The following is a 15,048-nucleotide window of genomic DNA, read 5'->3' on the forward strand; positions in this document are numbered from 1 at the left end:
AGCCCCAGCGCTGCCTCGATCCAAGCATTTGGCTTTTCTTTGGCTTTTCTTTAATTCCTGTAGGGGGGCCTTATAAATACGCTCGCATAAATAATTGCGCTATGCAGGCCCAGGCACATTTGCCTGGGACAATTCCGCGCAAACAAATTGAATTGAATATGTTAATATAATTGCATGGTGCAGGGCCGCAGCAGCACTCGGTTGGCCAGCTTTAGGTGGAGGGCGTTTAAAAATTCATAAATTTAAATGCCTAAATGCTGCTTGGATATCGCAATCGGTATCGCAATCGGCATCGGTATCGGTATCGGTATTGATATTGTACTCATACTCAAATATGGCAACGCTGACAAAGACTTCCGCATGGCATTCACCATTTCCATTCACTCGAATGCAAATGAATGCTCTTGTGAATACATAACGAGTCTTTTCAATTGAGTCGTGTGTGTCGCAAGAAGTCATGAATAGCAAGTGAATTGTCAGATAATCGATACTTAAATAACATTTACTATTGAATTAATTGAATACAAAACTGGCCATTCAATTTTTTGGTATCTTAGTTTCAGAAAAACAAAATCAAGTAATTATATGATGTAAGCTCCTATAATGCTCGAGTTATGTCTGAAATGCAAAGTCTTAAAATCGATAATTATTGATCAAAATTCATATAGATAGAAATTGATCGGGCGACTCAGACGGAGAGGCAACCGGATAGAAGGAGATCGGCTCAGTTCACCATGCTGATCAAAAATATATATATATATATAGTTTTCGGAATCGAAGAATATCTTTCTTCTGCGTGTTAGACACATCTGCAAGAAACCCATCGTCTTTTGAGGCATCTCAGCTAGATAAACGCATCGATGCAATAGGGCGAAACGTTAGATGAGCAAAGCCAACTCATGGCTGATAAATGAATAATGAATAGTGAGTGCATGATTGAATAAATTGAATGCAGATAATAGCCATATGTATTTGCAATCAATTGACAGCTCCGTTTGGCCACTTGATTGATTTGTGCTGAGTGTGAGTTTGAATGAATGGTGATAATAATTTAAGTGCACACTTGAATCATTCATGCACTCGACTGAATGAATTCATTCGCGCCATTAATATGAATGAGTTGGCAACTGGCCGCAAAGGCTTTCGCTTTTCAGCTGGCTCTGGAGTCGGAGGCTGGCTTTGGGCAGGTCAATGTGCGCCCCCGCATGTTCCCAATTTGGGGGGTCAGCCGCAAAAAAATGGAAAAATAAATGAAGAAGAAGAAAAGCAATTTGCAACACGCTCGACAGAAAAGCCACAAGAATGCCACAGCTCGATTCCGACTTGGGTCTAGGGGCATTAGAATTTCCAACCGCAAATCGTCAATAAGACGACGAAGCGCACAAGTGGAACGCCGCCTCTTCTCGCCTCTTCGAGCCATTGTAATTTCCGTCGGGGCAGCTCATTAAACTCTTAACAAATGCAGGCCAATGTGGGCTCTAGCGTAGTTGGCCAGAGTTCTTATTGGTTCGCTGATTCGCCCGGGGCTCAGTTAAGCGTGTAATGGAGCCGGATGTACAAGCCGCAGAACCGAATTCTATTGCATGCCAAACGCCACCTGGCGGTCAAGAAATGTAGCTGAAACCAGTGTTGAAAATAGTTTAAAGTGAATAATAGCTAAAACATAGCAGCTAAAATCCCAATATGTGGGAAACCAAAAAAAAACAGCCGCAATTGCAGGCAGTTATTTAGTTATTTAGCTAGAAAATAGCCAACACTGCAGCTATGATAACAATTTTTTGCTGAAGACTAAAGGCTGTTAAATTTAGCAAGAAACCCGCTAAAATAGCAGGCAAAGCTGACATAACCAAAATTATATATAGGAATAGCTAAATTGGCAGCACTGTTCAACAGACGCCACCTGGCGATCAAGACACGCAACCACAACTAAACGTTGCTTCTTCCTCCTCCTCCTTACTTTCAGATGCAAACCGCAGGAAATAGCAGCAGCAGCAGCCGGCGGAGCAGCAGCAATACACAAGGAACAGCCAGAACATCAAGAATCTCTGGCGGGCTCATGCTGATCACGCTGGGATTGGCCATGCTGATGATGCTGCCCGGGCAGGCAATGGCACGCATGGCCTTCGAGAAGCTGACAGACTATGATTTCGCGGGCACCACGTACTACAGCGTGAAGAACCTGTCGCTGTACGAGTGCCAGGGCTGGTGTCGCGAGGAGGCCGACTGCCAGGCGGCGGCATTTAGCTTCGTTGTGAATCCTCTGTCGCCGTCGCAGGAAACGCACTGCCAGCTGCAGAACGATTCGTCCGCGGCCAATCCGTCGGCGGCGCCACAGCGTTCGGCGAACATGTACTACATGGTGAAGCTGCAGCTGCGCAGCGAGAATGTCTGCCATCGTCCGTGGTCGTTTGAGCGTGTGCCCAACAAGATCATCCGCGGGCTAGACAATGCTCTCATCTATACCAGCACCAAGGAGGCGTGTCTGTCGGCCTGCCTGAACGAGAAGCGCTTCATTTGCCGCTCCGTCGAATATGATTACAATAACATGAAGTGTGTGCTCAGCGACTCGGATCGGCGCAGCTCCGGGCAATTTGTCCAGCTGGTGGATGCCCAGGGCACCGACTATTTTGAGAATCTGTGCCTGAAGCCGACGCAAGCGTGCAAGAATACGCGCTCCTTTGCCAACGCCAGGATGGGCGTCTCCGAGGAGAAGGTGGCCCAGTATGTGGGCCTGCACTACTATACGGACAAGGAGCTGCAGGTGACCTCCGAGTCGGCCTGCCGCCTGGCCTGTGAGATCGAGTCCGAATTCCTGTGCCGCTCCTTCCTCTACCTGGGCCAGCCGCAGGGCGCCCAATACAATTGCCGGCTGTATCATCTGGATCATAAGACGCTGCCCGATGGCCCGTCCACCTATCTGAATCACGAGCGTCCGCTGATCGATCATGGCGAGCCCATTGGCCAGTACTTTGAGAATCAGTGCGAGAAATCAGCCGCAGCCGCTGGCACCAACAACTCGCCGCCCGGCACGCTGGACAAGATCGATACACTGCCCGTCAGCCTGGACACCATCGAGGATCCCAACTTGACCAACATGACGCGCAACGATGTCAACTGCGACAAGACGGGCACCTGCTACGACGGTAAGTCCACCAATAGCTGGAGCGAATTTCGGTATTCAATCTCTCTCTCTCTCTGCGCCCTCTTAGTCTCCGTGCACTGCAAGGACACACGCATTGCCGTCCAGGTGCGCACCAACAAGCCCTTCAATGGACGCATCTACGCCTTGGGCCGCTCGGAGACCTGCAACATTGATGTGATCAATTCGGATGCCTTCCGCCTCGATCTGACCATGATCGGACAGGATTGCAACACGCAGAGCGTGGTAAGTACACAAATGCATTTGCCTCGTTGCGAACGGAAGCATTATCTCGCTTGCTCCGCAGACTGGCGTCTACTCGAACACGGTGGTGCTGCAGCACCACAGCGTCGTGATGACCAAGGCGGACAAGATCTACAAGGTGAAGTGCACATATGATATGAGCTCCAAGAACATCACGTTCGGCATGATGCCCATACGCGATCCCGATATGATACACATCAACTCATCGCCGGAGGCGCCACCACCAAGGATTCGCATCCTGGATACACGCCAACGCGAAGTGGAAACTGTGCGCATTGGCGATCGCCTCAACTTCCGCATTGAAATACCCGAAGACAGTGAGTGCAACACTTGGCTGAGCCTGAGAGTCACTGCTAACCTTCTCACTCTCTCCTGCTTGCAGCTCCTTACGGCATCTTTGCACGCAGCTGCGTTGCCATGGCCAAGGATGCACGCACCAGCTTCAAGATCATCGACGACGATGGTTGCCCCACAGATCCCACCATTTTCCCCGGCTTCACCGCCGACGGCAATGCGCTGCAGTCCACCTATGAGGCATTCCGCTTTACCGAGAGCTACGGCGTCATCTTCCAGTGCAATGTCAAATACTGTCTGGGCCCCTGTGAACCGGCCGTCTGCGAATGGAACATGGAGTCATTCGAATCTCTGGGCAGAAGGCGTCGTCGTTCCATCGAGAGGTGAGCGTCCTAATCTCTTAAGAAAAAGCAAGAATGTGTTCTTAATTCCTCCTTCTCTTTCTCTCTTTCTCTTGCTTAGCAATAACACCAAGAGCGAGGATCATATGAACATCTCGCAGGAGATATTGGTCTTGGACTTTGGCGATGAGAAGCGTGAATTCTTCAAGGCAGATCCAAGCACAGACTTTGCCAAAGGTAAGCAGCAGCTAACTAGCCATAAAAACAATTCCCCCTCGAACATAACCACAAATACTAAAACTCGTTTCGTCTCTTTCCACCCCACCCCTCCATTTGCAGACAAGACTGTCACCATTATCGAGCCATGCCCCACGAAGACGTCGGTGCTGGCGCTGGCCGTTACCTGTGCGCTCATGATCCTGCTCTATATCTCCACATTGTTCTGCTACTACATGAAGAAATGGATGCAGCCGCACAAAATCGTAGCATAAGTTTAGGCGCACACAACACTGAAAAAAAAAAACAATAACAAAATGAAAACAGAAAAGAAAAGAAAAGGAAAACAAAAACCATACACAACACAAATTTGTCACCACCACAGACACCCACGCATTCATCCCCATACACCCACACACACAGGCACACACACAACTACTCTCTCACACGCTATGTCTATTTCTCTCGCCCATGGCACGCTTGTCAGCGCTCAGCGCTCTCTCACGAGAGAGAAACCGTTAATGAGAGCAACAGCGCAATTAATCAGGAAACGGGCTTCAGCTTCGGCATGCAATAGAAAATATCAGAAGAAGAAGAGGAACATAAAGTAGAAAGAATCCCAACAGCACACACACACACACACGGACACACTCGCACATAGAGCAGCTGCCTGACAAGCGTATATTTTTTGTTTTTTTTTTTTTTTAATTAATTACTATATATACAATTTATTTATTTATATTTATTTAGATTTAGAGCGTGAGTTAATTCCAGCAATTGGTTTGGCGATGCGTTCGCCTGCCCTAAGCCTATTTTTTTATAAACAAAAAAAAAACACGTATTTTCTAAAGTTTAGTAGACAAAGCAGAAAGCGAATAAGCGAATTGCACATTAACATTTATGCGATTATTTAATTTACAAATTTAAAATGAAAGAAAAGGATGGAAAGCAAACGCATATTGAAAACTGCGAGCGCGTACTTTCTATAAAGTTACGAAAGAGACGCACAAACGAAAGGAAATCGCAAAAGAATATGAGAGAGAGAGAGAAAGATAAATAGATTGAATAGTGAGCTTTAAGCTCAATCGATCGATCTCTTTTGTAACTTGTATAGAGACTGCGGCCGCAGATGCACATAATCACATACACACACACACACACACACATGCTCATGCAAGCCCCGCTAATTTCCCTCACACACACACACACAATAACACGCGCACACACGCACATACTCACATTTATTTAATTTAAAACGAAAAACAAAATAAAAATATTTAAAAAAAAAAATAGAACACACGAAGAAAGTTAAAAAGGCAAACATGGCAATAAACAAAAGAAAGTAAGACAGTAAAACAAATAATAAGCGATCAGATATGAAGCGAATCTAATTTCATAGTGTGTACAATGAAATTGTGCTTAATTGTATTGCATTTATTTAATTTAAATCTATTTATGATAATAAAGAATGATAATACAAACGCAACGGAGTACTCAACTAAACTGAACAATACACCATATGCTGAGATCCGCATTTTGTTTTAGAGATTTAAACCCCTCTCTGGCGGTAAAGCTTTCACAAGTAACGGTATGCATTCAGTCTATATCCCAGCCAACCCAGTCTAAACAAGTAAGAGGCTCAAGTCGAGAGCTCCCGACTAGGGGATACCCTGAACCCTCTTCTTCCAACATCAAATGCAAATATTTATACTATTCTAGAAGCTACATGTCAAGTTTGGTGACTCTAGCTCTTATTATTTACCAAAATTGCCCAAAAAACATGATATCGGTATCGATTTGTATCGATTGCTTGGAAACGGAGTAAGTTATCGAACTAAGAGCATCTACATTTCATAAATTTCACGTCTCTAGCTCTTATAGGTTCTGAGATCCTTGCGTTCATACAAACGGACGGACGGACGGCCGGACGGACGGACAGACAGACGGACATGGCTAGATCGACTTGGCTATTGATGCTGATCAAGAATATATATACTTTATGGGGTCGGAGATGCTTCCTTCTGCCTGTTACATACATTTGGATTTTGCACAAATACAATACAATATACCCAATTTTAATGGGTTCAGGGTATAAAAATAAAATTCAAGGCAACATCTTTTTTAAATGGTGTTTAATATATTTTTTAAACCAATGGTTCGTATTAAGTAAACATTAGTAATATAAAAAAAATATAGAGAAATACTTGATGAAATTAAGATATTTTTTTTATCATTTGACTCTCTGTTAGAAGTTCGATAAATTATCGAAGCAGCGATAACGATTTCCCATTTAAGGCAACTCGTCATTATTTGAGTTCTACTTGCTGTTGCTGGTGCATATGTGTGTGTGTTTGTGTATTTTAAGTTAGCCTGGTTAATTAATTAGATGAAACTCATAGACGCTACACCAGTTGGTGAGGAACTAGCCCTTGAGGCTGGTCATGCCCGCACGCATCACCTCGTCGACTAGCAGCAAATTGCTGGCAATGATAGAGCAGGAGTTAAGGATCTGCTTCTTGACAATGTAATTGTCATAGACGCCCAGGTCGGCGGGTTTCATGGGTTCGCCTGTGGCCAGATCAAGACCAACCAGTTCCGGACTGAGCCTATCCTCGACCGTTAGCTTGACAATGGTGTCCTGGGCATCATAGCCGCTGTTAATGGCCAGCGTCTTGGGTATGACCAGCAGGGCATCAGCAAAGGCCTGGACGGCTAGCCGGGCCTTGCCCTTCACCGTCTCCTTATACTTGGTCAGTTGGTTGTGGGCGCGCACCTCGAAGGCGCCGGCGCCAGGCACCAGAGCCTTATCGCCAATGGTATTATTGATGGCGCGCAGGCCATCACGAATGGCGTCCTTGATCTGGGTAATTGTGTGCTTGTTGGGACCCTTGATCAGAATTGTCACCGACAACGGATTCTTGCAGTCCTCCACGAACGTGTATTTGTTCTCGCCGAGGACATGCTCGTAAACCGAGCCAGCATAGCCCAGATGTTCCTCCTGCAGATCATCGAACGAATTCATGGCAGTGCCGCCGCAGGCGAGGGCCAGACGCTCCATATTGCGGCGCTTGGCGCGACGCAGCGCCAGAATGCCCTCCTTGGCTAGTGCGTCCAAAGAGATGGGGTCGATGCCCTTCTGATTGATCAGCACAAAGGTCTTGTCGGTGCCATCGCAAACGGAACGCTTCAGCTCGATGACCTTCTTGACGCGTTGATCAATGAACTCGCGCTCGGCACGCACAAATGCCTCACGCTCCGTGGCCGTTTTGTAGAAGAAACCAGAGTTCACTTCAGCCTTCTCGTACTCCAGCGACACGTTGGCAGTAAGGATATAGGCCTTCTCCAGACGCTTGGGCATGTCGGGATGACGAGCGCCATGGTCCATGACCAAACCACGCACCAGTTGCGTGTCCGTATCGGTCTTGTGCTGCATCTCCATCAGCTCGACCATGTGCAGATCGACGGGCTGCTTCTTGTCGCCGGCAATGGTCAGCACAGCATCAACGCACACGCCCGCCAGGAGATCGGCCAACAGCGGATGCACCTTTGTCTTCAAGCTGGTGTTGGCAATTTCCATCAGATTCTTCTTGTTAATCTCGACAGGCACCTTCACCTGGTCGAGCACTTCCAGCGCCTTGTCGCGTGCCTTCTCAAAGCCTTCCGCCATAATGCGTGGATGCAAGCCCTCCGACAAATAGATGTCGGCTTGCTTCAGCAGCTCACCAATTAGCATCACCGTGGTGGTGGTGCCATCGCCAGTGGAATCATCCTGCGCAGTGCTGGCACGTGCGATCATCGAAGCAGTCGGATGCTGGATTTGCATGTCATGCAGCAGCACATTGCCATCCTTCGTGATTTTGATGTCGCCAGCGCCGGAGACTAGCCTGCAAATCAACAATGTTCATTAATTTTGAAATGTATAAAAAACAGTTATGCGTTCAACAATTCGTGACAAAGTTAAAATACCTTCCCTAGGACATTTTCAGGATACTTTTTGCACCGATGACATTATATTATGATTTATCGATGATTAGCAGTCAATTCAATGGGGAACGTTCGAGAATGCATGCAAGACGTATGACTCCATCTCTGTCTACACACGAACATATGTTTGCAAGTGTGTGTGTATGTGTGTGTGCGCGTGTGTTTGTGTGAGCGCGTGAGACATGGCAAACCCAAAGAGCGAAAGAAATAATATTGTGCGCCTTGATTTGCAGCAGCGCAGAAAGCAAAATGTCTCTGCACATTTAACAAGCAAATCGTTAAAGCGTCGGTTTAATTTAGCACATTCTTTTAAACAAATGCAAGTTGATTTTAAACCTTGCATTTGTAGGCTACATGCGCTATTGCTATCTCAGTCGCTCGATGACGCATGCCGCTATTCGACGGTTTTAACCTCAATTGGGCAGCGGCTGCGGCAGCGCAGCTGTCGCAAAACGTTTGTTAATAATAACGCTGCGATTGTGCTAACGCTCAAATCCTTATGCACGCGCAGGAGCCGTGCTTTAAACTCAGATTTAAGTTAAGGTACTCACATTTTAACTGTGCCTTTTGGTCCCAAATTGGTGCGCATCACATCCTGCAAGCCTTTGGCGGCGCTGATGTTAATGGCCAGAGCCTGTGCAGCACGCGCAAATTCAGCCTTTGGGTTCAACAAGCTGATGGAAGCCATTTCTGTATCTCAAGTACCAACGAATACAAATTTGTTATAAATTAAATGCAAGTGCAACACACACGCCGACCAGTAGTTCGAGAAGAATAACGGAGCTATCGATGTTGCTATCGCCCCTGGTGTTTGTTACTCGCAATCGATTATGCGTGCCGCTATCGATAGGCGCAGTGCATTTGTCTTGCCAACTGATAAGAAGATAGTATGGTGCTCACATAAGAGGCAAGCCGATTGCTACTCATTTGTTTGTTCATGGTACGTTTAAAGGTTAGGATTATACAGGCTAGATGAAATGCCAGAGGAATATATCTTAGGTCAGCGTTTACTTTTTTAATTTAAATATTACTTATTATATATCTAAAAAAATATATCGCAATATCGATATAGTTGATAGCGCTGCCCTCCACCCAATGAAACTAGCAAGTGGACAGTGCCAAATAAAAACATGTTTGCTTTTCTAGTTTTCCGAAAAGACTCTAATTACATTAAATATTAAAACTTGAAGATAGATGTTATGTATGGAAAATCAAAATGTGTTTCGCGTTATTTGATCTTGTGAAATAATTTGATTCTTTAGTTTATGATTTAATTTCATTGGCAATATACATGCTGCCAAATCATAAACAAGTTTTCAAAAGACAAATGTATATGAATTTAAATATTTGTTAAGCCATTTGGCTAGCATATCAATAAGGCTCCGATAACGATAACGATAAACAAACCAATACATAGCACGCATCACTAAACGAAACCAATTCGGCGACAATTTTTTTTTTGTTGAAAGGAATTACCATAAAAATCAAATCAGTGCAGTGCTCCCGCATAGCCAGCGTGAAACGGGACGCCAAACAGATTGAAAACAAACAGTTCAAGGTGGAATAAACAAAGTCGCGTGGGGCACAATGAGTGTGTTGGCATATCCACGTAAAAACGATGAGGAAATTTTTCGTCAATGCACAAAGGATTGTGGCGTTGTGACGGCCACCGAGGACTTTCAGTATTTCGCATTATGCTGCATTTTTTGCAGCGAGAAGTTTCTCTACTTCGATGCGTTCATTGGCCACATGCAAACTGTGCACATGGAGGATGCACAGCGCAGCATTGAGGGTCCCAGCTCTGGCAATAGCTTGCCTTTCACCATGGGCCAGCCCATGTCGCTGGGCATAGCCGATGGCGATGACGAGGAGGAGGCCCGTCACGGCTATGGCAACGGTGGCATGCACCAGTTTGATGAGATCGAAGACTTGACCGATGCAGACACTGCCCTGCTGGAGCCCCAAATGGTTATCAAACAGGAGCTGCAAGAGCTCGAAAGCAGCGACAATGAGGACGAGGACGATAATCTGGCGGTGCCCGATGACAATGACAACGATGATGTCGACGACGAAACCGAAGCTATACTGCCCGAAAGCGACATACCCACAGCCAGCGCCAGGCCACGCATGAAACTGACGCAGCCACCGCCGCCATATGCAGCCAGTCGTAGTGTCCACAGATTGGCTGTTAAAAACGAGCCGCTGGCTGCCGAGGCCGATGACTCCATGGATGAATATGCCGATGGCGAGCAAAGCTATATGGACGACAACTCTGGCGAGTATCCAGACTACAGCAGCAGCAGCTACAATGCACAGAGCAGCAATCCGCTCGGCGGTGAATCCGATTTCCTGAGCTATGATGAAATGGTCGAAGAATCGCTGATTGGCGTAAGTGCACCCAACTGTTAGCTGGTCTAGCTTAACTGAGCACCAACTAAATATACCTCATTATTTGCAGCGCGATCGGGAGCTAACCATGCACATCAAGGATCGCAAGATGATCCAATTCCTGATACACTCGTACAAGCGCAATCCATTCCTCTGGGATCACAGTCACGCCCAGTTCCGGGATCGCATTAAGCGTGCACGCTTCCTTGACTGGATTGTGCTCGAGTTCAAAAACCGTTTCAATATCTCTTTGGCCAAGGATGCCATCACACGCAAATGGGATAATCTGCGCACCGTCTACAAACGCGAGTGCAATCGCATGGCCCTCGAAAAGACAAACATCAGCACGCTGTGGTACTTCAAGGAGCTGCACTTTCTCAACGAGGTCTATAGCTACAATTCAAAGATGTCCGATGCCGTTGTCAAGGTAAGTCTGTCCTCGCGTATTTCATATGCAATTCAATGCCCAAAGGCAGTGCCTATATTCTCTACTGGGAACTGACATCGGATATATATGATAAGCATAAACAAAAGTCGACCCAAGCGACTCTAATCTGTATTTGTATTATTCTCAGCACAGTGAAGCCTCCGCTAATGTATAGCGCGAATCTCAGCTCTAGCTTTTAGATTCCCCTCCCTTGGCCGTAGACCCTCTTGGCCTTATGCTTCGTTCGTTTACCTGTCTTACCACATCCAAATTTGATTTATATCCTGCCTTTTCACATATTTCTAAAATTAACATTAACAAATTCAATTCAATTCAAATATCAAATTTAACTGCCGTACTCATGCCCTATCTATTAGTATATTAAAATAGCCTGCTAAGGTAAATTTTTATCATGTGAGTTATCAGATAACAAATTGTTAAAAAGCCTGTAAAAAAAGAGAAATGGAAAGTGCAATAGCTGCTTAACAAAAAAGCGCTCTCTCTATATTTATGTATAAATAAGTTCGTCCTGGCTGACAGACTGACTGATTGATCGATGTATGTGTGATTATGTATGTATTCCTTGGTAGAACCCAATCAAACAGGAATTTCGCAGATCGAGTCCCCGTAAAAGCAAATGTTTAGCGACTTTCTATGTGTGTGCATTTGGCTTGGATTACACAAAATATTTCGATAGCACAAAAAATTGATTTCAGTTCGAAAGTGTAATAAAGCCTGCTAGCTATTAAGGATAATTTAGTAAATGATGGCATATTCTTTCCCAGGAAACATCTTATAGACGTCGCTTTTCGGCCATTTGGAATGACACGTCCACCGCCAAGCTGTTGGTCATGGTGAAGCGGTATCAGTGCTTTTACAATCGTTTCGATCCCGACTATCGCAGCAAGGAGCGTCGCGGCGAGGGCCTGCAACAGATGGCGATGGAGCTGCAGCAGTTAATTGATGTGACCACCATACAGATATCGAAGCGAATCTCGCAGTTGCGTTTCGATTATTCGAAACAGAAGATGGAGCGCCTGAATGCGGAGCGCCTGGGTCGCAAATTTATACCCAACTACATATACTACGATCAGATGAGCTTCATGGACGATGATATACCGCCATTCAAATGCCAGCATTGCGGCGAGATTGTGCAAACGCTGCGCGAACTGGACCTGCACATGCTCAGCCATCAGCCGAGCCTGGGCGGCGGCTACTATTGCAACGTGTGCAACATACAGTTCAATAATGCGGACGAGTTTGAGAATCACAAACAATTGCATTTGGGCGCCGGCAATGAGGTCAAATACAATTGTGAACTGTGCACCGCTAGCTTTCGTGAAAAGTCCAACTATGATGAGCATTTGCGTCGCCACAACGATGAGCTCTTCCTGCCGACACTGGCCCTGAATCACAGCATACTCGACAGCGCCAGCGGCGATGCTGACGTTGCTGCTGGCGTTGACACATCAGCTGCTGCTGGCTCTGGCGCCGGCGATGAGGAGGATATGTTTCCACCAGACGGGCCCAAGCCTTTCGGCTGTGAGGTATGCCATCGGACATTCGCGACGCCGGGCCATCTGAATGCGCATCGGATTGTGCATCAGGATGAGCGGGAGCGCTGCTACAAGTGCGACTATCCGCAGTGCAGCAAATCGTTTGTGTCGCGACACAGCCTATTCGATCATCTGAAGCAACATTATAGCAACGAGGAGTTCAAGTGCGATATCTGTGGCAAGATCTTCAAGTCCACCAAGAATCTGCAGAACCACAAGCAAATCCACGATAAAGTCAAGCGCTACGTCTGCCAGATATGCGGCTCGGCATTCGCCCAGGCTGCTGGCCTCTACCTGCACAAGCGTCGTCACAATCGTCCCAATGGCACCACCGGCGCCGTTGGGGGACGCTCCAGCCGCACCACGCTGTGAGCGGTCCGTACGCTATCCCTGACTCTATCATTTGCCTGAATACACACACACACACACACACACACGCACACGCACACAATCACAAACACAGAGATACGCGAACAGTTCTAAATTATTGCAATGTCCTCCAATGCCAATGTGCGGCAGCTATTTTAAAAGCCTTTTAATGTATTTAAATAATTTTATTTGTATTATTATAGAATTCGTTTACTATTAATAATTTTATTATTTTGGATTATATATATATATATAATTTTTTTTTTTATGTTAACCAATTCACATTTGTACTTAAGTTTCAAAGTATTTACAAATTGTCCGTAACTAAGCCAAGAACTTTAATAGATCTAAGACACATAAACTTTATCTTATATATATATATATATATATATACATATATATTTGGACATCTGCCGTCTCGCTCGCACGGCAGCTGGAGTGCTCGTTTTGGTGGCAATGTCAACAAAGTGAATGCAAACAATATTTTTTTCTCATGCAAAATATATACAAACTATATTTATATATATATATATATGAAACGATATGATATGAACAATTCAAAAGACATGTCCCCCAAAATGCGCAACATGGTGACTAAACAGATCTTCGACGAGGCAACGAGGCAAACACATTCCACACTAGTTAAATGATTGATAAGTGTCAAAAAACGAAAAAAAAAAAAAAAACAAGTATTTCTTAAAGTATTCTATGTACAATTATGTATGCATACAATCTATATTTATTTAAAATGCGTGTGCGAGTCGCGAAAACAAAACAAACAAAATGGAAAGAAACGAAAAAATTGTAACTGGAGTTGCGCATGCGCAGGGCCATTTAATTGAAACAATAATAACAACAACAAAATCAACAACAACAACAAGAACAACAAAATCAACAAGAACAGCAACAATAACAATAACAGTTACTAAGCTCAGCACTATTGCATTAACATAATTATAATACATCCAACTAGTTTTAGTTAACAACATAAACGACTGAATCTGAAAAAATACATTTACATACACATAAATATATATACATAAATATATAAATGTAAAAACAAAACAAAAACAAACGAAATGAAAAAAAACAAAAAACAAAAAAACATGTGGTAAATCAAAACAATTTCATAAACTGCAATTGCGGTGCATGGCCGTAGCTTATTAAACTTGCACACTCTACATAATATTTCTATTATAAACATCCGATTGTTTACCATTCAAAACTTTTGTGTACTGATCTAAGTAACCAAATGGTCTTTGTATTTTGAATAGTCTGCAATCCTTAGATGCCTCCTGCTAGGTTTCTTCGGGCTTCCCCTTTCTGATCCTCACACACACACACACACATGCATACATTTGCATATTTCGTTTTGTATATAGTTTGAGATGTGCATTTATTGAACTGCTTGCCGCAGCTGCCTCGTTATCGCTCTTATCGATATCCAACTGCAATCGATTGCATTCGCTAACGAAGAACGATTAAACAGCAACAATAGAAACACACATACACACGCAAGCAAATGCATGCACATACATGCACACATACCTAATTGTGTACTTTTATAAGAAAACAAAACAAATTCAAACCTAAGCATAAGTTCATTTAGCACAATTGACAGCAACAGCAAAGTATATGTAAATGTATGCAGCAGCTACTAGTATAATTAAGTATTTGGATTACAATTTGCTTACTCATATGCTTTAAGAACTAACTAATCCTCACACACACACACACGCACAGAGAGAGAGAGAGAGAGAGAGATGCGTTTGCATGTGTGTGTGATCAGAAACACTTGCATACATCAATTGAAATTTTATTTTGTGTTTTCTTATGACAAAACTTGCGAAATAGTTAACAGCAGCTGTAAGATATTTGAAAACGAATTGATCCAAAATTCGTCTAAGAGGCCGTAACAAAGTGCGCTTCCTAAAACTATTAAAAAGAAAAACAGAAGAAAAAAAAAACGAAACAAATATATAAAAAAAAAAAAAACATTTAACAATACAAATACATAAATATATACACATATACCTACTAGCATATTTATGTATATTATTTTAAGCAAAC

The 15,048-nt window shown here is 44.3% G+C and overlaps 3 protein-coding genes across 3 annotated transcripts; 2 read left to right on the forward strand and 1 right to left on the reverse strand.

The window, feature by feature from the left end:
* The first annotated feature begins 2,080 nt into the window (after positions 1-2,080).
* Positions 2,081-4,903, forward strand: LOC115767230. Its single transcript, XM_030711429.1, has 6 exons — positions 2,081-3,143; positions 3,210-3,385; positions 3,447-3,720; positions 3,786-4,080; positions 4,160-4,275; positions 4,378-4,903. The coding sequence occupies exons 1-6, from the start codon at positions 2,081-2,083 to the stop codon at positions 4,527-4,529; spliced, it is 2,076 nt and encodes a 691-aa protein (XP_030567289.1). The 3' UTR covers positions 4,530-4,903.
* A 1,478-nt stretch (positions 4,904-6,381) lies between these two features.
* LOC115767220 (T-complex protein 1 subunit zeta) lies at positions 6,382-9,007 on the reverse strand. Its single transcript, XM_030711417.1, has 2 exons — positions 8,790-9,007; positions 6,382-8,138 (listed from the first exon to the last, which is right to left on the reverse strand). The coding sequence occupies exons 1-2, from the start codon at positions 8,924-8,926 to the stop codon at positions 6,677-6,679; spliced, it is 1,599 nt and encodes a 532-aa protein (XP_030567277.1). The 5' UTR covers positions 8,927-9,007; the 3' UTR covers positions 6,382-6,676.
* A 575-nt stretch (positions 9,008-9,582) lies between these two features.
* LOC115767250 lies at positions 9,583-13,153 on the forward strand. Its single transcript, XM_030711456.1, has 3 exons — positions 9,583-10,626; positions 10,697-11,053; positions 11,839-13,153. Exons 1-3 carry the CDS (start codon positions 9,826-9,828, stop codon positions 12,979-12,981), a joined length of 2,301 nt encoding a protein of 766 aa, XP_030567316.1. The 5' UTR covers positions 9,583-9,825; the 3' UTR covers positions 12,982-13,153.
* Positions 13,154-15,048: the final 1,895 nt, after the last annotated feature.

The sequence above is a fragment of the Drosophila novamexicana genome, unplaced genomic scaffold (genome assembly GCF_003285875.2).
Source record: "Drosophila novamexicana strain 15010-1031.04,08,12 unplaced genomic scaffold, DnovRS2.1 tig00001353-arrow-arrow-pilon, whole genome shotgun sequence".
Taxonomy (NCBI): Eukaryota; Metazoa; Arthropoda; class Insecta; order Diptera; family Drosophilidae; genus Drosophila; species Drosophila novamexicana.